Source organism: Manis pentadactyla, chromosome 7 (assembly GCF_030020395.1).
Source record: "Manis pentadactyla isolate mManPen7 chromosome 7, mManPen7.hap1, whole genome shotgun sequence".
NCBI classification, from domain to species: domain Eukaryota; kingdom Metazoa; phylum Chordata; class Mammalia; order Pholidota; family Manidae; genus Manis; species Manis pentadactyla.
Window position 1 is genome coordinate 130518679 of NC_080025.1, and position 26373 is coordinate 130545051.

The 26373-nt window shown below is 38.7% G+C and overlaps 1 protein-coding gene across 6 annotated transcripts in view; it reads left to right on the forward strand.

Moving 5' to 3' along the window:
* EXOC4 (exocyst complex component 4) overlaps positions 1-26373 on the forward strand; it is a 797616-nt gene that overhangs the window by 98378 nt on the left and 672865 nt on the right. For all 6 annotated transcript variants that reach the window (XM_036905582.2, XM_057504775.1, XM_057504777.1 and 3 more), the window contains exon 7: positions 16527-16701. In XM_036905582.2, the coding sequence (XP_036761477.2) occupies positions 16527-16701 (175 nt within the window). The remainder of the gene's footprint in view (positions 1-16526; positions 16702-26373) is intronic.

Sequence of the window (26373 nt, forward strand, 5' to 3'; positions counted from 1 at the left end):
ATTTATTTTACCATTGGAAGTCTGTCCTTTTTTTTTTTTTTTTTTTTTTTGTGAGGGCATCTCTCATATTTATTGATCAAATGGTTGTTAACGACAATAAAATTCTGTATAGGGGAGTCAATGCTCAATGCACAATCATTAATCCACCCCAAGCCTAATTTTTGTCAGTCTCCAATCTTCTGAGGCATAACAAACAAGTTCTTACATGGAGAACAAATTCTTACATAATGAGTAAGTTACATAGTGAACAGTACAAGGGCAGTCATCACAGAAACTTTTGGTTTTGCTCATGCATTATGAACTCTAAACAGTCAGTTCAAATATGAATACTCATTTGGTTTTTATACTTGATTTATATGTGGATACCACATTTCTCTCTTTATTATTATGATTTTTAATAAAATGCTGAAGTGGTAGGTAGATATGAGATAAAGGTAGAAAACATAGTTTAGTGTTGTAAGAGAGCAAATGTAGATGATCAGGTGTGTGCCTGTAGACTATGTGTTAATCCAAGCTAGACAAGGGCAATAAAACATCCACGTATGCAGAAGATTTCTCTCAGAACAGGGGGGGTGAGGTTCTAAGCCTCACCTCTGTTGATCCCCAATTTCTCACCTGATGGCCCCCCTGCGACTGTGCCTGTCTTAGGTTGTTCCTCCCTTGAGGAATCTTACCCGTCTCTGGCTAACCAGTCATCTTCCGGGGCCATACAGGGAAATGTGAAGTTGGTAAGCGAGAGGGAAGCCTTATTGTTTGAAAAGGTTAGCTTTTTACTTCTTTGCATATTTATGCCCTGTGGCTTCTATGCCCAGCATTTGTCTTGAGGAATCTTTACCACTTGGAAGAATTATGATACTCAGTAAATTTGATATGAGGCACGAATTCTATTTAAGGGTTGTAATTAGGAAAGAGGAAGAAAAGCTATAGAAGTAGCAGACGGAAGAAAACATGGGAAGATTGATTATTTCTTTGACATATCTTCTTGTAGAGTAACTTCAGCATGTATAGGTTTTAAGCTACTACTTAAATTGCGCACACACATTAACATAATAGGAGTATAGTTACATAACCAAAGCATATCTGTAATTACCAGCCATCTCCAGTGAAACCAAGAAAACCAGTTAGGCACCTTAGGCATTTGTGAAAACTTATCTATGATATGGTGGATATTGTCCAACTGAACTTGAACAGTCTGAGAGAAATCAGACAAATTAAAACAACCCATTCCTGGGGACTGTTCACATGCCATATGTTCTTTTAACAGTAAATAGTCTGTAGTTGTAAGAGTTTGGAGCGCTACAATTTGCACTTCTCCAAATTCTTGGTTGAGTTCCAACAGTATAGATCCAGTCAAATTTGTTGTTTTACTGTATGCACAAAACAGCTTAGATATCTCCTTCCTCATTCCCATGGCAAGTCCAGGAACTGGTGGGATGAGTGCATCTACAGCTGTAGCAGTGCGTGGATCTTTGTTGGGTTTTTTTGATGACCATCTTCTGGCATGAGTCTTCCAGAGAGTGCTGATGTTGGAAGTTCTCTTTCATATCGTATCTTAGTTCATTTTCGGGGTAGCCCAATTAGGCTTTGATCCTCTGTATAAACAAAAACAGACCCTTTGCCTACACTTTTATATGCCCTTTATACCCTTGTGTAGAACTCGTTGGAGGTCACCACACAGGAACTGCCCTTTTTTTTTTTTTTTTTTTTGCTTTGTTTTTGGTATCACTAATCTACACTTACATGACGAATATTATGTTTACTAGGCTCTCCCCTATACCAGGTCTCCCCTATAAACCCCTTTACAGTCACTGTCCATCAGCATAACAAAATGTTGTAGAATCACTACTTGCCTTCTCTGTGTTGTACAGCCCTCCCTTTTCTCCTGCCCCCCCATGCATGTTAATCTTAATACCCCCCTACTTCTCCCCCCCTTATCCCTCCCTACCCACCCATCCTCCCCAGTCCCTTTCCCTTTGGTACCTGTTAGTCCATTCTTGAGTTCTGTGATTCTGCTGCTGTTTTGTTCCTTCAGTTTTTCCTTTGTTCTTATATTCCACAGATAAGTGAAATCATTTGGTATTTCTCTTTCTCCGCTTGGCTTGTTTCACTGAGCATAATACCCTCCAGCTCCATCCATGTTGCTGCAAATGATTGGATTTGCCCTTTTCTTATGGCTGAGTAGTATTCCATTGTGTATATGTACCACATCTTCTTTATCCATTCATCTATTGATGGACATTTAGGTTGCTTCCAATTCTTGGCTATTGTAAATAGTGCTGCAATAAACATAGGGGTGCATCTGTCTTTCTCAAACTTGATTGCTGCGTTCTTAGGGTAAATTCCTAGGAGTGGAATTCCTGGGTCAAATGGTAAGTCTGTTTTCAGCATTTTGATGTACCTCCATACTGCTTTCCACAATGGTTGAACTAACTTACATTCCCACCAGCAGTGTAGGAGGGTTCCCCTTTCTCCACAGCCTCGCCAACATTTGTTGTTGTTTGTCTTTTGGATGGCAGCCATCCTTACTGGTGTGAGGTGATACCTCATTGTAGTTTTAATTTGCATTTCTCTGATAATTAGCGATGTGGAGCATCTTTTCATGTGTCTGTTGGCCATCTGTATTTCTTTTTTGGAGAACCGTCTGTTCAGTTCCTCTGCCCATTTCTTAATTGGGTTATTTGTTTTTTGTTTGTTGAGGCGTGTGAGCTCTTTATATATTCTGGACGTCAAGCTTTTATGGGATCTGTCATTTTCAAATATATTCTCCCATACTGTAGGGTTCCTTTTTGTTCTATTGATGGTGTCTTTTGCTGTACAGAAGCTGTTCAGCTTAATATAGTCCCACTTGTTCATTTTTGCTGTTGTTTTCCTTGCCCGGGGAGATATGTTCAAGAAGAGGTCACTCATGTTTATGTCTAAGAGGTTTTCGCCTATGTTTTCTTCCAAGAGTTTAATGGTTTCGTGACTTACATTCAGGTCTTTGATCCATTTTGAGTTTACTTTTGTATATGGGGTTAGACAATGGTCCAGTTTCATTCTCCTACATGTAGCTGTCCAGTTTTGCCAGCACCACCTGTTGAAGAGACTGTCATTTCGCCATTGTATGTCCATGGCTCCTTTATCAAATATTAATTGACCATATATGTCTGGGTTAATGTCTGGAGTCTCTATTCTGTTCCATTGGTCTGTCGCTCTGCTCTTGTGCCAGTACCAAATTGTCTTGATTACTATGACTTTATAGTAGAGCTTGAAGTTGGGGAGTGAGATCCCCCCTACTTTATTTTTCTTTCTCAGGATTGCTTTGGCTATTCGGGGTCTTTGGTGTTTCCATATGAATTTTTGAATTATTTGTTCCAGTTCATTGAAGAATGTTGCTGGTAGTTTCATAGGGATTGCATCAAATCTGTATATTGTTTTGGGCAGGATGGCCATTTTGACGATATTAATTCTTCCTAGCCACGAGCATGGGATGAGTTTCCATCTGTTAGTGTCCCCTTTAATTTCTCTTAAGAGTGACTTGTAGTTTTCAGAGTATAAGTCTTTCACTTCTTTGGTTAGGTTTATTCCTAGGTATTTTATTTTTTTTGATGCAATTGTGAATGGAGTTGTTTTCCTGATTTCTCTTTCTGTTGGTTCATTGTTAGTATATAGGAAAGCCACAGATTTCTGTGTGTTGATTTTGTATCCTGCAACTTTGCTGTATTCCGATATCAGTTCTAGTAGTTTTGGGGTGGAGTCTTTAGGGTTTTTTATGTACAGTATCATGTCATCTGCAAATAGTGACAGTTTAACTTCTTCTTTACCAATCTGGATTCCTTGTATTTCTTTATTTTGTCTGATTGCCGTGGCTAGGACCTCCAATACTATGTGAAATAACAGTGGAGAGAGTGGGCATCCCTGTCTAGTTCCCGATCTCAGAGGAAATGCTTTCAGCTTCTCGCTGTTCAATATAATGTTGGCTGTGGGTTTGTCATAGATGGCCTTTATTATGTTGAGGTACTTGCCCTCTATTCCCATTTTGCTGAGAGTTTTTAACATGAATGGATGTTGAACTTTGTCAAATGCTTTTTCAGCATCTATGGAGATGATCATGTGGTTTTTGTCTTTCCTTTTGTTGATGTGGTGGATGATGTTGATGGACTTTCGAATGTTGTACCATCCTTGCATCCCTGGGATGTATCCCACTTGGTCATGGTGTATGATCCTTTTGATGTATTTTTGAATTCGGTTTGCTAATATTTTCTTGAGTATTTTTGCATCTACGTTCATCAGGGATATTGGTCTGTAGTTTTCTTTTTTGGTGGGGTCTTTGCCTGGTTTTGGTATTAGGGTGATGTTAGCTTCATAGAATGAGTTTGGGAGTATCCCCTCCTCCTCTATTTTTTGGAAAACTCTAAGGAGAATGGGTATTATGTCTTCCCTGTATGTCTGATAAAATTCCGAGGTAAATCCATCTGGCCCGGGGGTTTTGTTCTTTGGTAGTTTTTTGATTACCGCTTCAATTTCGTTGCTGGTAATTGGTCTGTTTAGATTTTCTGTTTCTTCCTGGGTCAATCTTGGAAGGTTATATTTTTCTAGGAAGTTGTCCATTTCTCCTAGGTTTCCCAGCTTGTTAGCATATAGGTTTTCATAGTATTCTCCAATAATTCTTTGCATTTCCATGGGGTCCATCGTGATTTTTCCTTTCTCGTTTCTGATACTGTTGATTTGTGTTGACTCTCTTTTCTTCTTAATAAGTCTGGCTAGAGGCTTATCGATTTTGTTTATTTTCTCGAAGAACCAGCTCTTGGTTTCATTGATTTTTGCTATTGTTTTATTCTTCTCAATTTTATTTATTTCTTCTCTGATCTTTATTATGTCCCTCCTTCTGCTGACCTTAGGCCTCATCCGTTCTTCTTTTTCCAATTTCGATAATTGTGACATTAGACCATTCATTTGGGATTGCTCTTCCTTTTTTAAATATGCTTGGATTGCTATATACTTTCGTCTTAAGACTGCTTTTGCTGTGTCCCACAGAAGTTGGGGCTTAGTGTTGTTGTTGTCATTTGTTTCCATATATTGCTGGATCTCCATTTTGATTTGGTCTTTGATCCATTGATTATTTAGGAGGGTGTTGTTAAGCCTCCATGTGTTTGTGAGCCTCTTTGCTTTCTTTGTACAGTTTATTTCTAGTTTTATGCCTTTGTGGTCTGAAAAGTTGGTTGGTAGGATTTCAATCTTTGTGAATTTTCTGAGGCTCTTTTTGTGGCCTAGTATGTGGTCTATTCTGGAGAATGTTCCATGTGCACTTGAGAAGAATGTATATCCTGTTGCTTTTGGATGTAGAGTTCTATAGATGTCTATTAGGTCCATCTGCTCTACTGTGTTGTTCAGTGCTTCCATGTCCTTACTTATTTTCTGCCCAGTGAATCTATCCTTTGGGGTGAGTGGTGAGTTGAAGTCTCCTAGAATGAATGCATTGCAGTCTATATCCCCCTTTAGTTCTGTTAGTATTTGTTTCACATATGCTGGTGCTCCTGTGTTGGGTGCATATATATTTAGAATGGTTATATCCTCTTGTTTGACTGAGCCCTGTATCATTATGTAGTGTCCTTCTTTATCTCTTGTTACTTTCTTTGTTTTGAAGTCTATTTTGTCTGATATTAGTACTGCATCCCCTGCTTTCTTCTCACTGTTGTTTGCTTGAAATATGTTTTTCCATCCCTTGACTTTTAGTCTGTACATGTCTTTGGGTTTGAGGTGAGTTTCTTGTAAGCAGCATATAGATGGGTCTTGCTTTTTTATCCATTCTATACTCTCTGTCTTTTGATTGGTGCATTCAACCCATTAACATTTAGGGTGACTATTGAAAGATATGTACTTATTGCCATTGCAGGCTTTAAATTCGTGGTTACCAAAGGTTCAAGGTTAGCCTCTTTAGTATTTTACTGCCGAACTTAGCTCGCTTATTGAGCTTTTATATACACTGTCTGGAGATTCTTTTCTTCTCTCCCTTCTTGTTCCTCCTCCTCGATTCTTCATATGTTGGGTGTTTTGTGCTGTGCTCTTTCTAGGAGTGCTCCCATCTAGAGCAGTCCCTGTAAGATGTTCTGTAGAGGTGGTTTGTGGAAAGCAAATTCCCTCAGCTTTTGTTTGTCTGGGAATTGTTTAATCCCACCGTCATATTTGAATGATAGTCGTGCTGGATACAGTATCCTTGGTTCAAGGCCCTTCTGTTTCATTGTATTAAATATATCATGCCATTCTCTTCTGGCCTGTTGGGTTTCTGTTGAGAAATCTGACGTTAGCCTGATGGGTTTCCCTTTATAGGTGACCTTTTTCTCTCTAGCTGCCTTTAACACTCTTTCCTTGTCCTTGATCTTTGCCATTTTAATTATTATGTGTCTTGGTGTTGCCCTTCTAGGATCCTTTCTTTTGGGGGTTCTGTGTATTTCCGTGGTCTGTTCGATTACTTCCTCCCCCAGTGTGGGGAAGTTTTCAGCAATTATTTCTTCTAAGATACTTTCCATCCCTTTTCCTCTCTCTTCTTCTTCTGGGACCCCTATAATACGGATATTGTTCCTTTTGGATTGGTTACACAGTTCTCTTAATATTGTTTCATTCCTGGCGATCCTTTTGTCTCTCTCTATGTCAGCTTCTATGCGTTCCTGTTGTCTGATTTCAATTCCATCAATGGCCTCTTGCATTCTATCCATTCTGCTTATAAACCCTTCCAGAGTTTGTTTCATTTCTGCGATCTCCTTTCTGGCATCTGTGATCTCCTTCCGGACTTCATCCCATTTCTCTTGCGTATTTCTCTGCATCTCTGTCAGCATGTTTATGATTCTTATTTTGAATTCTTTTTCAGGGAGACTGGTTAGGTCTGTCTCCTTCTCTGGTGTTGTCTCTGTGATCTTTGTCTGCCTGTAGCTTTGCCTTTTCATGGTGATAGGAATAGTCTGCAGAGCTGGGACGAGTGACGGCTGGAAGGACTTCCTTTCTTGTTGGTTTGTGGCCCTCCTCTCCTGGGAGAACAGCGACCTCTAGTGGCTTGTGCTGTGCAGCTGCGCGCAGACAGGGTTTCTGCTTCCTGCCCGGCTGCTATGGAGTTAATCTCCGCTGTTGCTGTGGGCGTGGCCTGGCTCGGGCAGCTACTCCAAAATGGTGGAGTCGCGTTGGAGCAGGAGCTGCTGGGAGGCTATTTATCTCCGTAAGGGGCCTCCCTGCTCCCTGCAGCCCAGGGGTTAGGGTGCCCAGAGATCCCGGATTCCCTACCTCTGGATTAAGTGACCCGCCCTGCCCCTTTAAGACTGCCAAAAAGCACCCGCCAAAACAAAACAACGCCCACCAAAAAAAAAAAGAAAAAAATTTTTTTAAATTAAAAAAAAAAAAAAGTTTTTAATTAAAAAAAAAAAAAAGAAAAAAAAAAGGTGGTCGTTCGTTTTTCTTTATTCTCCGGTGCCAGCCTCAGGCCTCTGCTCACCGGTCTTTCTGCCCTGTTTCCCTAGTATTGGGGTTCCTATCCCTTTAAGACTTCCAAAAAGCGCTCGCCAAAACAAAACAGCAAAAAAGCAAAAAAAAAAAATGGTTGCGCGCTTTTCTTATGTCATCTGTCGCCCAGCCTACAGTGCCTGCTCACTGTTCTTGCTGCCCTGTTTTCCTAGTATCGAGGGCCCTGCACTCTGGCCCGGATGGCTGGGGCTGGGTGCTCGGCAGTCCTGGGCTCCGTCTCCCTCCCGCTCTGCCTCCTCTTCTCCCGCCGGGAGCTGGGGGGAGGGGCGCTCGGCTCCCGCGGGGCTGGGGCTTGTATCTTACCCCCTTCGCGATGCGCTGGGTTCTCTCAGGTGCAGATGTGGTCTGGATATTGTCCTGTGTCCTCTGGTCTTTATTCTAGGAAGGGTTGTCTTTGTTATATTTTCATAGATATATATTGTTTTGGGAGGAGATTTCCGCTGCTCTACTCACGCCGCCATCTTCCGCCCCTCCAGGAGTTATAATTTCAGGTCTACATTTCAAGTCTTTAATCCATTCTGAATTGAATTTTGTGCATGGTGTAAAATAGTGGTCCAGTTTCATTCTTTGCATGTGGCTGTCTAGTTTTCCCAACATTCTTAAATGAGACTTTCCTGGGAAAGGCTTTTGAAAAAATATACTAATACTTTAATTTCAAAGTAAGAGGGCCTGGGTTTATTTTCTTACTTTCTAATTTTTGTCAAATTTAGCACATTTCAGAATGAGAAGTTCATTTGGAGTCATCTACTGAGAATTCAGAAACTGAGCATGAGAGGGCTGACTTGACAAGTGGGGAAGAGACACAAGAAGGAAATTACTAGAGCCAGGACCCAGTTGAGTGTCTTTTTATTTTTACTGCTGTTTCATTCTATATTGCTAATAGTTTTTCCCTGTTCTTTTCATAGTGCAGATGGAGAATTAGTCAGCATTCCTCAAATAGTAACTTCTTTTTATGTGAAGAGTATTATTAGTGAGAGGTGGAACTTATCCTTACCCTTTAAAAGTAGGTATTAGATAATCTTGAAGATTAAATGGGATCTACATCCTGTTTGAAATGAAAAACATTAGCTCAGCCAAGCTTATTATGAAAATGTGTGACATACAGGCATGTAAAACTAAGACCATTTGATGTGAAATAATTGATTATCAATTTCTTTTAATTTTTTATGTACTACCTAAGCTCAGAGTTGAGTATTTTCTTATCGTTTTGAGCATAGTCGTAGGGAAATAGATATTTTTTGGTAATTACGTTTGTCAGTGAGAAAATGCAGAACCCTGATATTAAAGTCTCAGCAGATAAGTAGTAGAACAGAACTGATTTTCTACCTTGTGTGTATGTCTTTGCTTTGTGACCAAGTAAGGCAGCTTCTTGGCTGCAAACATGGGTTTTCCAGCCAAATGACTAATTCAAGGTTCTCTGGATGTTAAATTTGGTTTCAGATAGTCCTATTTCACCTTAAATATTGAACATTTTCCATACTTTGATGATACAGCTTTATACTGTGGATACTTCTTGGCCTTTGCAACTGTGACTATTCCTTAACATTTTCTTCTCCTTACTCCTCTGCCTTTTTTCATGGTGGCACTTGAAGATGAGATACGTAGATATATAACTGCAGGTAGGAAGTGAGTAGATCTTGGGGAATTAGTAACATTTTACTTATATCTTTAAGAAGGCTGTTTTTAAGAACTGCCAGTTAATTGGATGTATGTTTAAAGAACAAATACTTTCTTCATGTTGATACTTTTTAGAAGAACATTTTATTCCAGTGTAACTATAATTAGCTTTGAATGCATGTATCTTTCATCTAGTAACTATACTATTTTTGGTCTCATGTTTAGGTTGATAAGGTTATCCTTTTGAGAGGATAGTTTTGTGTGAAATAATTTTTTGCTGTGGGCTTTGACAACCAGGAGATTATAATCCATAACTTTATTTTCTCACCACTTGTTATTTGTAATCAGGCCTCTACCTTTCCCATCTTCTGGAGCTAGTTGTTCTTTCATTCAACACTCATCTATTGCCTATCATATGCTGCGGATTATGCCAAATAGAGGAATATAGTGACAAATTAGACACAGTTCTTACCCTCAATGTGCTCATAGTCTAGAGAGGGAGAGGCAAGGACTAGAGGAGAGGAAAACTATGTTGCAGGCCCCTTTAGTAAATCCAGGGAAGAGATGGTACAGCCTGCCATGGAGTAGCAGGGCAGTGGAGTGGAGGAGGCCCATTTGGGAGAGTTAAGAGGTGGCAGGAAGAGAACTTGGTGTTTGATTGGATTTGAGGGAGGAGCCAAGGTGGGGGTGATTTGCTGGGGCAAGTGGGGGTAATTCACTGCCTCGGGGAACATGGAGAGGTAGGTTTGGGAAGCAACAGGATGGGTTCCATTTAGGACATGGTAAGTTTGAGGTTTATAGCTCAGGAGAGCCGTCTGGCCAGGAGATCTGTCTGGGAGTCATTGGCAAGTGGGTAATTGAAGATAACAGTGGTGAATGAGCTCACTGGGAAGGAGTAGGAGGCCTGAGCAGTTCACAGCATTTAAGCAGCTGGCAGAGGAAGAGGTTTCTGAGAAGCAGCGACCAGAGAGGTGGGAAGAGAGCAGGAGAGCACAGGCTTGTGGGGCCAGTGGGAGGCAGGGTGTCGGGGGGGTTGACTGGTCAGTAGAAACGAGTGCCGTGCCTCCTCGAACAGGGACTGAAGAGTGGCTATTCCATTGGGCGGAATGGTTATTAGAGCCGTTTGAAGAGTGTTTTAGTGGAGTACCAGGGTAAAAAGCAGTTTGCAGGGAGAAAGTAGAGAGAGGCCATACGTTGTACCTGACAGTCTCTGCAGCCTCGGTTTCCCTGGCACCGAACAGTACGGATACCTCTTTGGCCTCTCCTTTTTCCCCTAGTGCTCTTTGAAAGGAACACTCTCCAAAACTGGGTCCTTCGGTTCTCCTTATCTCGGAGCTTTAGCTTCCTTGTCTGTGATTCGGAGGTGAAAGTACTACCTTCCTCCAGGGTTGTTGAGAGGACTAAACGAGGTGATCCAAGTAGAGCTCTTCACACCCTGCCTGGCGGGCTGCGATCAGTGTGGCTTTTACTGATTGCCCCTCCCTTCGGCCTTACTGCTTTAGCGGCCTCTTCCAGTACGACCCCGTGCAGAAGACCCCAGGTCTGCGTCTCTAGTCCTCCACTTCTCTTACTGCCGCCCTATGTTGCTCAATCTTCTACGCATGAACTCAGGTACCCACAAAATTAGACTGTTTTCTATAATCTGGACATTGAGCCATATGTTGGGGGAGAAGTGTGGTTACAGAGAAGCATAGAACAGGGACTGTGTCCTCATTTTCTGGCCCAGGAGCCGTGTGTGTCACATGGGCTATTATTCTGTGAATTAGGTCCCTTTTAGTTGTGAGTGACAGAACCCAAGTCCAACTGACTTGATTACAGAGGGGTTTGTACGGGAGTGATGCTGGTGTATTTCATAGAACACAAGCTGGGCTTCACTAACCAGGCTGTGGGCAGGAGCGCTGCAGCTGGGCCTTGGGAACATCAGGAGTATCTCTTGTCTCCCCACCCCCCCACTCCCCAGCCCCACCTGTGGTAACTGTTTACCTTTAGAAGACAATTTACTGTTATTCTGAGTTTGTTTTTTCATTATACTTTCATAGACATTTTTGCATTTGATTCCCACAATTTGTGATTAGGAAATTGTAATTGAGGAAATTTGTGTTTGAGGAACCTGAGATTTGGAATAGTCCCCAGATGTATGAAAGTCCCACGGCTATTCAGTGGAGAGCTGGTTATCAAGTCTCGATTTTGAATGCCAATCTTTTCTATTGGCATTTATACCACGTTACCATCTCAGAATCAATATTTTCTTTCCCCAACTGTGAACTTGTATATTACTGCATACTGTTTCGTGACTCTAGAAATAACCTGTGGGGTGTGTGTGTCACATAGTCCTGGACAGAAATTGTAATTATTTGAAATTCTAATCTCTGAAGGTCTTAGCCTTATTCCCACACGAGGCCTTTTCTTACTCAGTTCGGTTTAAGGAGCTCTAGTAATTAAATGAGTTTGCTGCTTTTTGTCTTTTATATCAGTGATGAAAACCTTGAGCCTGACAAGATTTAAGTGACTGAGCTAACTGCAATGTAATATTTTATTTCTCCTTTCTTTATTTAATATTTTGTGGTGGGAGTGGAGTGGGAAATGATTTTAGTGGGGCTTTGTGTTCAGGTCATCCTGAGTGTGTCTGCAGCTAAAGGCAAGCACTTGTTTTCTCAGCCTAGTGTTGTGTGGGCTGTTGGAGAGTGTACGTGAATATTAACAAGCTATTTCAGTTTTGCTTTAAACTGCAGATTTATGTTCCATTTATGTGAGTGGTTCCTAATCTCTTTTATTCTTTGCATCAGGAGAGAGTCATCTTTTTCTATTTGAAGGAGTGTGTATGTTGGTGAGGAACCATGTGCCTTTGCGAAGTGTGTGTGACTGACTTCGGTTTCTTTCTCTCCATTAGCCATTCACTCCTCATTCCATTGTCAGCTCCCAGTGTTCCTCTGAAACCCTCCTTGCCAAGGTCACTGGGACCTATGAATTGTAAATTTCTCTGTCTTTACCTTACCTGACCTCTGTGTAGTCTTAGCTCTGTTGGTATTTTCTCCTTTGTCTTCTACAATTTGCCTTCCTGATTTCCTCCTTCCTCCCTAGCTACTTTCTAACTATCTTTCCAGTGCTGCTATTTCAGGAGTGCTGGCTCTGGACCTTGCGTGCTTTTCTTACTCTGCATTATTATCCCCGAGTGATTTCATCCTCTCAAATATTTATCATTTAAAAATTTTCCATTATCAGTCTTACTCCTGAGCTCCAGACTTGCATATTGAAGTACCTAAGGACATAACACCTTAAACTTAACATATCCAGATTGACACCCAACATCTCTTTGTGCAAATTCTTCCCTCACTTTATTCTCTCTCTTCTTTGGGGAATAACCATCTACTTCAGAGCTGCTCAAGCCAGACACCCAGACAGAAGGATCCTGAACTCTCTGCTCTCTTTAATATGGTACTGTTCCCTCAACCAATTCCGTCCAGTTTCCAATATGATCCTTGGAGTAATTCTCTGAGGCTCCTAGAAGAACTATTAATGAGTACTTTGGTTTTATAAACGGGAACACTTGGAGAAGTTGACAGATTTTTTCACAATTAGAGGGTTAGGAATTATCAGTGCTGGGAAAGAATGTGAATCTTCTGTCCTGTTTCTTATGGGTTGCTTATATAAGAAGGAAAAACAAACAAAAAATCTCAAATGAACTAAAAGACAAAGAAAAGCTAATGTCTTTCTGGTAGTGAAACTCCAGAGGAATCAGCTTTCATCGTACTTTTTGACATGCCGCTTTTCTTTTTCACTGTCCTTTTATATTTTCTCTTTACCACAGGGGAGGTACTGGGCCCTCATTGTCTTCTCTCAGAGCCACAGCTGATGGTTTGTTAAAAAAGAGGTCTATTGAGATATAATTCACATGCTAGCGGTTCACCCATGGACAGTGTACAATTCTGTGGTTTTTGTGTATTCACAGGGTTGTGCAACCATCACCGCTGTCTGGTTCTGGAACAGTTTTGTCCCCTGACAAAACAAATCCCATATTTTTTAGTATTCAATTCCTACCTACCTAAGTAAACTCTGATAGATTGTCTGTCTCTATAATGTGCCTATTCTGGATATTTCTTATAAATAGAATCATACACTGTGTAGTCTCTGACACTTTTGCCTTCCATACTGTTTTGAAGGTCCATCCATGCTGTAGCAGGATTTGGCACTTCACTCCCTTTCACAACCAAATGTTCTATTGTATGAGTGTGCCACATCTTGTTTGTCCACTTACCAGTTAATGGACATGTGAATTATTTCTACTTTTATGGCTTTACTGTTCTACTGCTGTGAATAATTCTGCTGTGAGCATTTGTGTGTAAGCTGTGTGCATGTATTTTTCATTTCTCTGGGTGTCTGCCTAGAAATGGAATTTCTGTATGGTTAGAAGTATGGGTCCATAGGCTTAGTCTAAGTTTAATGTTTGAGGAACTGCCAAGCTGTTTTCCAAAACAGCTGTACCATTTTACATTCCCACCAGTCCTGTATGGAGAGTTCCAGTGTCTCTGCATTCTTACCAACACTTTTTATTGTCTGTCTTTTTGATTATAGCCATCCCAGTGGGTTGAAATGGTATCTTTTGGTTTTTGTTTGCATTTTTCTGATGGCTAATGATGTTGAGCATCTTTTGTTTGTTTATTGGTCATTCCTATATCTTTTTGGGGAAATATGTATTCAAATCCCTTGTCTATTTAAAAATTCAAATAAAAATTGTCTTTTTATTAAGAGTTATAAAAATCTTTTAGATATCTAGGTATAAGTCTTACATCAGATAAATGATTTGCAAATATTTGCCCCCATTTTGTGAGCTGTCTTTTCACTTTCTGGGTGGTATCATTAGTAGCACAAAAGCTCCTAATTTTGATGTTGGAACTGTAGGACTTATCAGCTTGCATGATCGTGCTGCGGTAAGGCAAAGGGGAGCTTCCTTCTCTTTCAGATGGGTGGATGTTTCAGAGTAGGCAGAGCTGCAAGTAGCATCTGTCCACTTCGGGCCTGTCTCTTCTCCATTCTTTTCTTGCCCGTGTACCTTGTCTGATGGCTATGGTGGTCATACTACAGCAGGGCTGTCTGGGCGTTGATCCTGCAGGAGTGACAGAAGCTGTCAGTGTGACACACTCTGCCAAGGGATTGCTATTTCTGTGATGTTACTAGATACCCTGGTTCTCACTTTACACCTGATTCTCCACTAGATCTCTTCTAATAGATAACTGCCCCAGGGTGCTGAGTTGTTCTCGTTCTTGACTAGCAGTCAAGGTGTGTAGCAGTGGAGTTTATGACCCTGGAGAAAACTAGACAACAGCTCCCCTCCATTCACAGGAACACTTTTCTTCCAGTGTTTTCAGCTTCATGGCCATTTTGCAGGCCTATACCCAGAACTTCGTGCCATTGGGAAGTTGGACACCAGGGTGCCTCAGGCTCCTGAACATCATGAATCAATATGATTTCAAAAAAAGTTAGGGTATAGCATTAGGTTATAAGTTTTAATTTGTCAAGTAGGGGTATTCAGCAACAGAACTGCTCTCATGAAAGAAAATAACTGAGATTTTCCTATCAAGAAAATACCACACGTATCAAATTATATTTTCCTTTGTGAAAGTCAATACTGTATATGGTCCTATTTTTCTTATTTTGCTATGTACCACTGAAAAATACATTATGGTCTGTGGATTGATATTTAGGAGCCACAGGCTTTACATATTCAGCATACATCTTTATTTGAAAAGTACTTAATCAGGTATTTACTCTGTATGGTGCCAGACTTTATACTGTTTCCCTCTACCGAATTAACTATTTTGCCTATAACTATATTCCTGTACTTTGTATCTTCTGCCAATATTTGAGAAGTTTCCCAATCACAGATGAGAAAGAATTGTTTTAGTTATTTATGAGTATAAATATGAATTGACCTTTAAAAGATTAAAAACATCATTCAAAAGATTAAATGGCTCCTATTTACAAATACAATGTGTAAATGTGTAATTTCTGAATTATGTGTAGTCTAGACAGAGTACTGCATAAATTTTTATTGATTCTGTCTCTAAATTAAAATGTCAAATAGATATTAGGGTTTTATCGTAAGATAGTTATTGGCTGTCACATTGGCACATTAATTATAGTAAGTGGGTAGTAAAGAAGCCATAGGAATAGATAATATGTTATACATCTTGATGAGATTATAGTTTCCTTCTCTTATTTATAGTAATAAAATTTTGTTAATTGACACTGCTGGCAAGCTCTTTTGCTTTCCTTTTCTACTTTCCAGGTAGATTTATAAGTCTACTTAGGAACTCTGAACTGAGGGTCACACGATATAAAGGTCACGTTCCAAAATGTCTGTACTTGCTCATAGTATGCACATTAAATTTATTCAGCAAACATTTGGTTTAATTGCTGTTTTAATTACTCCTAAGTACACAAAGATGTATGAAGCAGTGCTTGTACTGAAAGACTAATAATGGAGAGGGAGGTAAAGTGGCTATATGTGTGACCCACATTAATTGTGTTACATATGTGAGCCACATGGGATAAGCTCCTTAAAATTGGGATAACATACTGTACAAGTTCAGAGGAGGAAAGGATGATTCCAAGCCCGGGTGATCAGTGAAGCTGTAAGGCTCAGTGGTAAAGGAATTACTTTGCATCTGTGAAATAAAGCGCCGAGCTGTCTCTGAATATATATCTACACTCAGAAACTATAGTGAGAGGTAGGTGGCTAAATGCACTGACATGGAAATCAACTTTTGTTCTAGGCCCAGCTGCTTTGCAACCTCATTTTGTGTCCTTGAGTATATAAAATTGATGTAATAATATGTGTCCAGCATCTCTATGAAAAATGAGATAATGCGGATGCCTAAGTTGCTCCCTATAGTGAAAGTCAGATTGTTTGGCAGGTGTGTGTGTTTTTTTTTCAGGCAACTTAGGCCATACAGTTGAATGGAAGTAAGCACAGCTTTCCGTGACTAAAAGGATGAGTATCCTTACCAAAGTGTAGGCAATAGCATATTCTTCATAACATCTGAACTGTTGTCTGGAAAATTGCCCAAATTCCTTGGAGAATCTGTCTGTATGAATACAGAGTAGTAAGCAGGATAAGGAGCACTGAAATATGGTAACAAGGGAGCACACTTACTGAGCTGCTTCTGCTGGTTTAAGGACTTTACAACTGGTTATCCTTACATCATTTTCATTATGTGACAGCGGAAACTGAGGCTTAGGTAAGTTTTCAAAAGCTGCTTGCTTAGATCATACAACTGTTTGAAATAAGATATGTTGGAGTCCAGTGTGACATTTACATAGGAGTGTGCTACTGTACTTCGGTTTGATGTTTTTCTTGCAGGCCAGGGTAAGCCATCTGTGGACACGTGTATATACATGCTACTTGTTTTTTTCACTAGGTTGCTCCTAGAACTGCTGGAGTTGCTATTTGACAAGTTTAATGCTGTAGCCACTGCTCACTCCGTGGTCCTGGGATACCTGCAGGACACTGTTGTGACTCCAGTGACTCAGCAGGAAGACGTCAAATTGTATGACATGGCAGATGTGTGGGTGAAGATCCAAGATGTTCTGCAGGTAAGGCGCTTGTGCAGAGGATGCCATCTGGATTCAGTTAGAACAACTAAAAATCAGCCACTTAAGATATTCCCTTAATCATAAACATAGTTGAAAAGTAATGTTGCTATTTAAAGATAATGCTGCTCATGTCATGAATTCTTTCATCCTCAAAAGACCAATTAACTTTTTTTGCCAAGCTTTAAAATTAAGAAGAGATTCTCAATGTGTAGCAGTCAAATCAAAGATAGGCAATGTCTTGCTTTCTATTAGAATGTACCTAGCTAGACTTAGTCATACATGAAGGTAACCAATATTAAATGTTCTTAAACACTATTTTATAAACATAAATGTAGCCTCATTTATGGCTATTATCCTATAGTCAACTCTTGCATATATTGGGGTAAGTGGCAGGTCAAGAGCTTATTTTGTGAGATGAAAATAAAATCTGTAAGGTCTGAATGTATTACTTTTATTTGTTGAAGATCAGATAAATGATATTACTGTTTGGTATAATGCTGTAGAGATGGTATTTAGAAATTACATTTTCTTTCCATATGCCAGGAAAATATATTTGATTTGGTTACATAGAAATTAGAAATAAGATTTAGAGTTGACTGATGTAAATTTGACATAGTAAATAGAAATGACTTGGTTAGATGGTACCTACTAAAGGAAAAAAAGTAAGCATTTGTTTAGAATTGGAAAAATATAACTGTATAGGAATGAAATTACTTGCCTGGCAAATAGGAGTCTTTGCACGAAAAAAATAAATCATGACTGCAAATTGTAGTCATCTTCAAGAGTATAAGTATGCTCCTGGTGGATTGAATGAATGGCTCTTGGTTATTCATTCATTAGATTTTTTTTTTTCAGGGCAGTGCATATGCTTTGTTGATGCTTTTGTAGAAAGAATATAGGTTGCAACTAATTCCCTGAGTTTGTTTTGCTGTTCTGGCAATTACCATTTGCTGTAATAGGCGCTTGATGAATGGTTTGCTTGGAAACTGGTTTTTAATACTTTGTATTGGTTTGCTAATCTGTCATGGACATAAAATGTGCTCTTCAGGTCACATTTTTATTTTAAAGGTGAAATAAGAGAATAGATTTTAAAGCTACTTCAGAAATAGTTAGAAATAGGGAGTTCTAGTTCTGGCCATGATGAAGTTACCTCCTAGTGTAAGCAACTCTATGGCTGGAGAAGAGACCGTAGGAGGTGACTTCCACATTCATCCCAGTTTACTTACAGGGGAGGCTTTCCAAACCATGGCATAGAAAGTGAAGCCTAAGCAGACAGCAGCAGACTTTCAAAGCAGAGCCAGCAGAGATCAGAGTTCAGGGTTGTGGAGGCAGCTGGAATTTGTGGGTTAGGATACTGGAGAAGAGGGAATTGCACAGAGAAGGAGCCGCATAAATCCGAAGAGTGCCATTGAGCCTTTGATCAAATGCGAAGCTGCTCATAGCGCATGGCTTGGCAGAAAACAGCTACTCTGGGACTGTGAGCTACGTGGAAGTTCTAGAAGTTGCCAAGTGCTTGAAAGTGTTTGAGTTCAGACTAGCCAGTGTGGGGAGAACTTGCTGAATATCCTGTACTTTCAGATGTGACCTCTGAAAGGTACATTTTAGAAATACAGCTGTTCTAGTCCTAGAGTAAGGACTATTTTAGATCTTGCATTACAAAGCCTAAAATCAAGTCTTTGTGGTATCAGCCTGATGTACCTATAAATTAACTGCCTGCTAGAACAAAACTCACTTTCAAGAAAGACAGTATAGTCTATATTCTCAATAATGTAACATCCACAATGTCCAGCATACATTATGTTTGCAAAAAAGCAGAAAAATGTGACTCATAACCAGGATTTTAAAAGTTGATAAAAATTAGTATCTGAAATGAAAAATTCACCAGATGGATATAGCAGCAGATTGCATGCAGGAGAAGAGAGGATCAGAGACTGTCAGGATAAACAAACTGAAGCACAGGGAGAAAACAGGCTGAAAGGAAAAAATGAATAAAGCTATAATGTCCCCAGGACAATATTGTACAGTCTAACATTTGTGTAGGACACAGAGGAGAGGGGAGAGAGATTGGGGCAGGAAATTATCAGAAGAACAATGATAAAAAATTTCCAAATTTGTTGAAAAACGTAAAGCACAGATCCAAGAAGCCAAGCAAGATTAACACAAAGAAAAGCAAATTCTAGACACATCATTATCAGGTTGCTGAAAACCAAGGAAAAAACTTTAAAGATAGCCAGTGGAACAAGACAACCTTGCCTCCAGTGAACCAGTGATATAAATAACCACTAACTTCTCATCAATGGATGCATCTTGAACGTGCTGGAAAATAAAAAAATTCTCATTCTAGAATTTCACATCCACTCAAAATATCCAGTGAACTGAAGATGAAATAGAGATATTTTCAAATTAACTAAAGATGAAAATTTGTCATCACTAGAACTGCACTCAAAAAATGGTATAGAAAGGTTTTTTAAGCTAAGGGAAAAAATACCAGATGGTAATTGGTCTATAAAAAATATAGAGGGCCAGAAGTGGTAAATATGTGGGCAAAAAGAACATACATTTTTCTTCTTAATTTCTGCTTACAGCAAAAACAGTAATGATATTTGTGGGTTTTACAATATATTGAGAAGTAAAATGTATGACAAATTAGACAAAAGATGAGAGCAGTGTAAATGTAACTGTAGTGCTCTAAGTTTATTATACATGAAGAGGTATAATGTTTAAGGTAAACTGATAAGGATGCATATTTTAATCCCTAGGACAAAGTAGTTATTTTAAAACTAAAAATTGTAAGATTGTTAAAAAGATATTGCTATATAACACAGGTATAATACTGCTAAAAAGCCAGTAGAGGGGATAGTGAATATTTGATTAATCCAAAAGAAAGCAGTTAAGTAAGAGAAAAGAACAAAAAAAGAAAAGATAAAGAACAGAGCAAAGATAGGATGAATAGAAAACAAATAGCAAGATGTTAGTTAGACTTAAACCAATTATATTAATGATTACATTAAATGTAAGTGGACTAAACACACCAATTGAAAGGCAGAAATTGTCAGGTTGGTAAAAAAAAAAAAGCTGACCATGATGTTTATAACATATGCATTTTGTTATTTTATTTCTTATTTTTAAATTTCAAGCTTTTAGAAAGGTTATAAAAAAGTAAGTATAGTAAGGGCATCCATATACCTCCTTATTCAAATTCAGCTATTGTTAATGTTCTACCACTTTATCAGTTTTCTTTATGGACATATGTATGTGTGTGTGCATGTGTGTTATATGTATTCTAGTTTTGTTAGTTGACCCAGCAGTGTTCTATATAGCAGGGTTTTTTTGCCTCTCCAGTAGAATCCAGTGTTACATATTGCATTTACTTTTCATATATCTTCAGTTTTCCTTAAATTTGAACATTTCCAGTTTTTCTTTACCTTTTATAATGGTATTTTGAAGCATATACCCCATCTTTTAAAACAAGTTCTTCATTTGGGGTTAAAAAAAACACACTTTAAATATAAAGATATGCATATATTAAAGGTATGTGAATAAAGAGAGACATACTGTGAAATACTAATAAAAAATAATTTGTATGCAACCATATCAGATACTATTAGAATATATAATATCAAATGGAATTATTTGTAGTACAGTACTTATGGCATTTAAAACTTGAGTATATTAAGCTTTAGGAAGTATGTTATGTACTATGTATACCTATTCCTATTCTTATAAGGTTATTGAATACTTCATGAATAGGTTTTTAATGATCTCTGATATTTGGTCAACTTGGACTAATATTCTAAATTCAAAATGACCTATAAGTCTATTAGGATTATATTTGTAATGTTATAATGAAGAATTAATTATGCTAATGAACAAAGTAAGATATGTCACTTAGCTCTTCTTTGAATTTGTAAAATGTATATAATCACTGCACTTTTGAAAACAAAACCCATTATCTCATAATAAAAATTTTTATAATAAACTAAGGAACTTTGTTGCATCAGATGTTAACAGCTGAAATGTAAACATGATACAGAAATATGTGTTTCCGGCTTAAGTGACCTATACCTTTCACACATGTGATTTCATATGACTGATTTGGTATCCCATTTTCATATGGAAGGAGTTATTTTTTTATTTGTTTATTTAAATAGTTTTATTGAGATCTAATTTACATGGCATTAGAGTCACCTGTTTATAGATTTCTGTGGTTTTTAATATACTTAATGGAGTTGTACAGTTATTACCATGATGTAATTTTAGAATATTTTCATTACTTTAAAAAGAAACTTGTAACCATTAGCAGTCACTTCCCATTCCCTGTTTCCTTCACCTCCAAGAGTGTTTGAGACTCTGAAAAGATAACATGTGTTACCTCTTTCAGTACCTCCTAGTGCCCAAATCATACACTGGGCAATGTTTTTACTATTTCATGTTAATACATACATATATCATTGGCATAAGCTATGGCGGATTAAAATATAAAACTAAAACCAATCTAATATTGGGTGAGGGGTCTAATATAGAAATAACATTTCCTTTTGTGTATCACATTTAGCCGGTTTGAGGTTGAGGTATGACAATGGTCTTTGCTGTTTCCTCCCCCCCCCAACTACGTTTCTCCTCTTTCTTACCTTTCTACTTTTCTGTTCCCATCTTTTGTTTTCCTTGACACATTTTGGAAGAATAACCTTAGTCATGACTTGAATTGATCTGTGGTTGATTGTTTCTTAGCTGTCTACTCATCTTTATTAATCCACAGATTTGAGAATAAAGTGTTTTTGATTAAGGTGTTCATCTAAATATTTAAAATTATTGTTATATAATAAAATCTGTCATACAACTTTTACATTGTTTTTAGTTCCCTGTATATTCTGGTTGGCTCAAATATTCTTTCAGGTTACTGACTAATATTAGGTTCTACACTACTCAATACATTGGACATGCAGTGACAGACACACAAATGGACTAATGTTACTAAATGTAAGAATGGTAGTTGGCACAATGTGTCATGGTCATTTTGAAACATGTTAGATGGACCCTGAAAGATTTTTGAGGTTGATGGGGAGCTTGAAGGATTCACAGGGGTAGAGGAGATGGGAATAGCATTCCAGATAGCTGGAATGGCAAATGAGATGACATTGGTAAAGTGGCACAAAATGAATGAATGGACAAGAATATTCAGGGATAACGAAAAGAATGGTTTAGCTCTAACTGAGGGTTTAATTTGTGGACTAGAAGATGAATTTGGATAGATGGATTTGGGTGCAGGTCGAGGAAGGCCTTTAGTGTCACCAAATAGGTTTGTGATTTATCTTTAGACTAATGGTTTCTGAAGCTGGGTATGCTTAGAGTTACCTAGGGATTGATTCCTAGCCCCATCCTAGACCTTCTGAATGAAAATTGCTGTGGATAAAGACTGGGTTCTGTGTTTTTTGTTTGGTTTTGAGCTTCTAAGGTGATTGATATATTTGTTTAGGATTCTGTAATTGGGAACCTTTGCTTTGGGCCAGTGGCTCTCGATGCCAGCAGCGTCAGTGCTCTGTGGGAACATACTAAAAATGCAACTTTTTGTCCTTACCTCAGAGTACTGAATCAGAAACTCTGGGAGTGGGGCCATTCAGTCTGTTTTTACAAGCCTTTCAGGTGATTCCTATGCGTGGTGAATTTTGAGGACCTTTGTTTTAGGTAATACTGGACTCTTGGCATTCTGGTTTGGGTGTGATGAGATGGTATGGGATTCATGTGGTAACACTGAAAAGGACTGAGTGGGGAGGCTAGAGACTAAGTCAGGGGAAGCTGTAGGCTGCGGTAGAGTGTGGGTCATATTGCTTGAGGTTTGTCTTCTAGCGAAGCACCCAAGGCGGGCTTTCATGGAGTATGGTGAAGGGATACAAAGAAGAGAGAAGGATTTGTAAGTCTTTGGGGAGTCTTTTAGGAAACCTGTAAAACCATGTAGTTGACTTGTCAGCTTGGTTTCCAATATAACAGATACATTAATGATGGTTTAGTGTTAAGTTATTGGAGCTAACTCTATGCTAGGTATTAGGGAATAACGATGAGCACAAGACCAAGGGTTCACTCTTAAGTGAGAGAGAACCTGCAATACTGTGTGGTTTTTCACTAAGTTCCGATCTGACAGGAGTAGGTGACATAGGGAGTGTTGTTTCCAAACCAACATGGAGGGTTTAGAAAAGATTTTTTAGTTTAAATTTCCATGTAGAGGTTTATGCTTGGGGTCAGTTTCATATACTTGCTGGTGGCATGCTCTTTAGGTTAAAATCATTTCTGGAGGACAGAACAACTGAGAAGATCAATAGACATCTGCAGCTAAGCATTTGCCAGTGTGAATGAAGGGAATAGGATCCTATGAATGAGTTATAGGGGTTCAGGTTTCATTGTTTTTTTGAATGGAAAATGTTTCTTGCTGAAAAATTGAGATGCTTTTCTGCTTATTAAGTCTTGGAAAAGGCTTATTTTTGATCTTTTAAAGCCTTGTGTCATTCTCCACTGGAACCTGGGCTTTCCCTAGCCAGCAGGATCCATCCTGTAGTTGGAAGGCTCGTTTGTCTCAGCATGTGTGTGTCTGGAGACAGCCTTGTGAGGAGACAAGACTGCAGCTCTCATAGCTACAGTGTCAGGGTTTTCTCCTGGTGTCAGCCCTGTGACCACACACTGTTGCACTTCTTTTTCAGTTTTACACTCTCTTTGAAACTGTGATAATAGAAATGCATGTTTTTGCCTTTCTGAGCAGCACCTTCCAAAATGTCACCTACTTGGTGACATGCCTGTCATACTGTTGGCTGCACATTTTCAAGTGTATAAGACTGAGGTACACTAGAAACAGAATATTCCATTTCTTGTGAAATTCTGTGTTAGAGGAAATAAGAGGATCACTTTGAATAAACCCATCCTTTAGGTGTTATGATTCTGGGGGGAAAAAATCTTGTTTTTTCATTTCTCCTTGGAAAACAAAACTGCCCATTAAGCCATTTTTGGCTTAAATGTATGACACCTGAGTGTGCTAAGCAGCATTCCAGAGCTGGAAGCAGTGGGTTCTAACTGCCGTGTTTATCACTGGCAGTGACACCCAGAACAAGTCACTTCACTTCCAAGTGCCTTGATCTCTGTTTTTGGTGATTAACAGAGGCAGAATGTAAAATCATTTTACTTTTTTAATGGCCACATAAATGTTTAAGTAGTGATAAAATAAACCTCACGCAGAGAGAACTTGAAGTTTGCTGTCAGGTAAGAACATCTACAACTCTTATTGGTACTAATCCACGACCTGGAGGAGTTTTCCAAGGAGACAGATGGAGTTTCCGTTTTGAATCCAGGTCTGAAACTAGGTTACTACTCTTAGGTTTTGTTTCATTTGATGATTTGGCTAGCTGAGGACTCTGTACCTTACAGTAAGACTAGCTCTTTTCAGTATTTCAGGCCAGATAACATGTGAGATTACATTTACAGAAATAGTTTTTCTTCATATTTCAGCCTTTAAAACTTTTTGATAGCCTTTATTTTGGGTGCATATTAAAGTCATGCTGTCAACCAGGCCATTGAATTTCCAGAAAGGTGTTGCTTCTAAAATTTTGTCTTGTCAATAGATAGTATGCTGCCCAATGAACAGGATTAAGTTAACATTTGAAAGTTAAATAAGAAACCTTCCTCTAACTGGACAGTTTCATAGCACCAGGACTTCCTCTGTGTTTTATATTCACTACTAATGCTGCAAGTAGAAACTGATGGGACTCCAAGGGGATGATCCCTCTGGGTTCCAGCTCAGACGTGGCAAGTGCACAAGTCAAAGTGTCAGGGTGTCTCATGCCCAGTAAAACCCGAAGTGAATGTTATGGACATCTTAATACACTGGCCCAAACTTCAGAATATACTAGCTTGGCAGCAAATACTCCAGAATCAGTAGATCTGGTGGAATTTCCTCTTTCAGATTCCTTCTTCCATTGGAGAAGTCTGCTTGGGGCTGGTTAATTACATGATGGTCTAGAGGACCCAATGGTAGAAAGGATAGGTCTTGCAACCCACCACCTGCAAAGCTTCTCTTGTTGTCTGGTTTAGTTTGAGACTTTATAGGGCAGAGCATTAAGAGCCAAGTGCCCATCAGTCTTGCACTGCTACTGATGACTTAAGTGTCCCTGTGAAGACTGTGTGCTTATCAATGTTTGGTGCCCCTGGGCCAAAGCAAGGGGTGTTGCTAGGGACCAAGAGGCCATTATAAGTGGTGAGGATTAAACAGAGGTAGACAATCAGAATTACTTATGGCCCCACATCTGCTATTTCAGTAGGATTCCAACTTACTCCAAGGTACGTTCTGGGGTAAAAGCCAGGATTAGCAAGTATTAGAGGCTTGGTGATATTAAAACCAAAACTATTAAAGGTTATCTTAAGGATGGGAGAAATTTACAAAAAGTGTGTTTAGTTTAATTTTGAAAGATGTCACTGTAGCACGTCTAGGAGCATCTATGGTCTGTGACATATAGCAAATGCTGATAAGATGTTGAAACTCTGTGAAGATGGGAAAATGTTTCAATATATACATACTTTAAAGGGAAAATAAAAACTAAACAGTTGTGCTGTAACTGATTTCCATTTACAGATTTCAGTCAACTTTATTCAGAGTAGCAGCCTGAGGACAGCAAATCGGTGGTACCTGTTTCTGACTTTGAATAGTTGAGAGGGTGACAAATACATTATTTCAAGACTTTTTTGGCTGGGAAACAGCTACATCAGAAAATTAATAATGATCTGTTATTAAGAATGGGTTTTTTAATGTTGCCTTTTCCCCACCCATTTATTACTTGTTTGAGTTTTCTCAATTATATTAATGGGAATTTGTTTTTTTTTTAACTGTGAAGGAAAAGATAGTTCTTCCTTTCTTTTTTCATGTTTATATAAAAGGAATATAAGAAATTAAAACCTTGCAGGGAGTTAAGACAAAAACACAAACCAAGAGCAATACAGAGCAGCTTATGGTCCCAAGGAAGAAGATTTAGTGTGAACACAGTGCTAGAGAAGACGAAAGAAGGAAGCGGTAGAATGGGTTAAAGTAGTTAAATTCATGGGCAAGATGAAACTTGGCAGATCAGTAGGGTAAGGTTGAATCTATAATGCAAATAGTATTATGGAAAGCTGGTGGGAATGGAGGTTTTTGGTTTGTTTTTTTGGAAAGTGTTACCAAAAGATGAGATTGAATAATTTTGGGTGATAAGGCAATCTTTGAATAAGAGAATAGGCAGTTTGAACTTGGCCCTTTTTGGGATGGGCTGTCATTATGGCATTTTGTTTTGTTTTGCTTTGTCCATTATGAAAAATTTCAAACTTGTTCAGAGGTACATAGAAATGTATAGTGAACTCCCATGTACTCATCACCCCACTTCAATTTCAGGAGTTACCAATTTATGGTCAATATTGTTTCATTTTTATCCCTGCCCATTTTCTTTTCCCTTATTGAAAAAAAGCCTAGAGATCATAATGTTTCATCTGTATAGCAATATGAATCTCTAAAAGATAAAGAATCTTCTTAAAAAATAATAATTTTTAAATAATAATAATTTTTAATAATAGTTTTTAAATAATAAAAATAATTTAAAAAGCATGATTTCCTTATTAGCACCAAATACCCACTCAGTGTTCACATTTCCAGTAGTCTCAAATGTT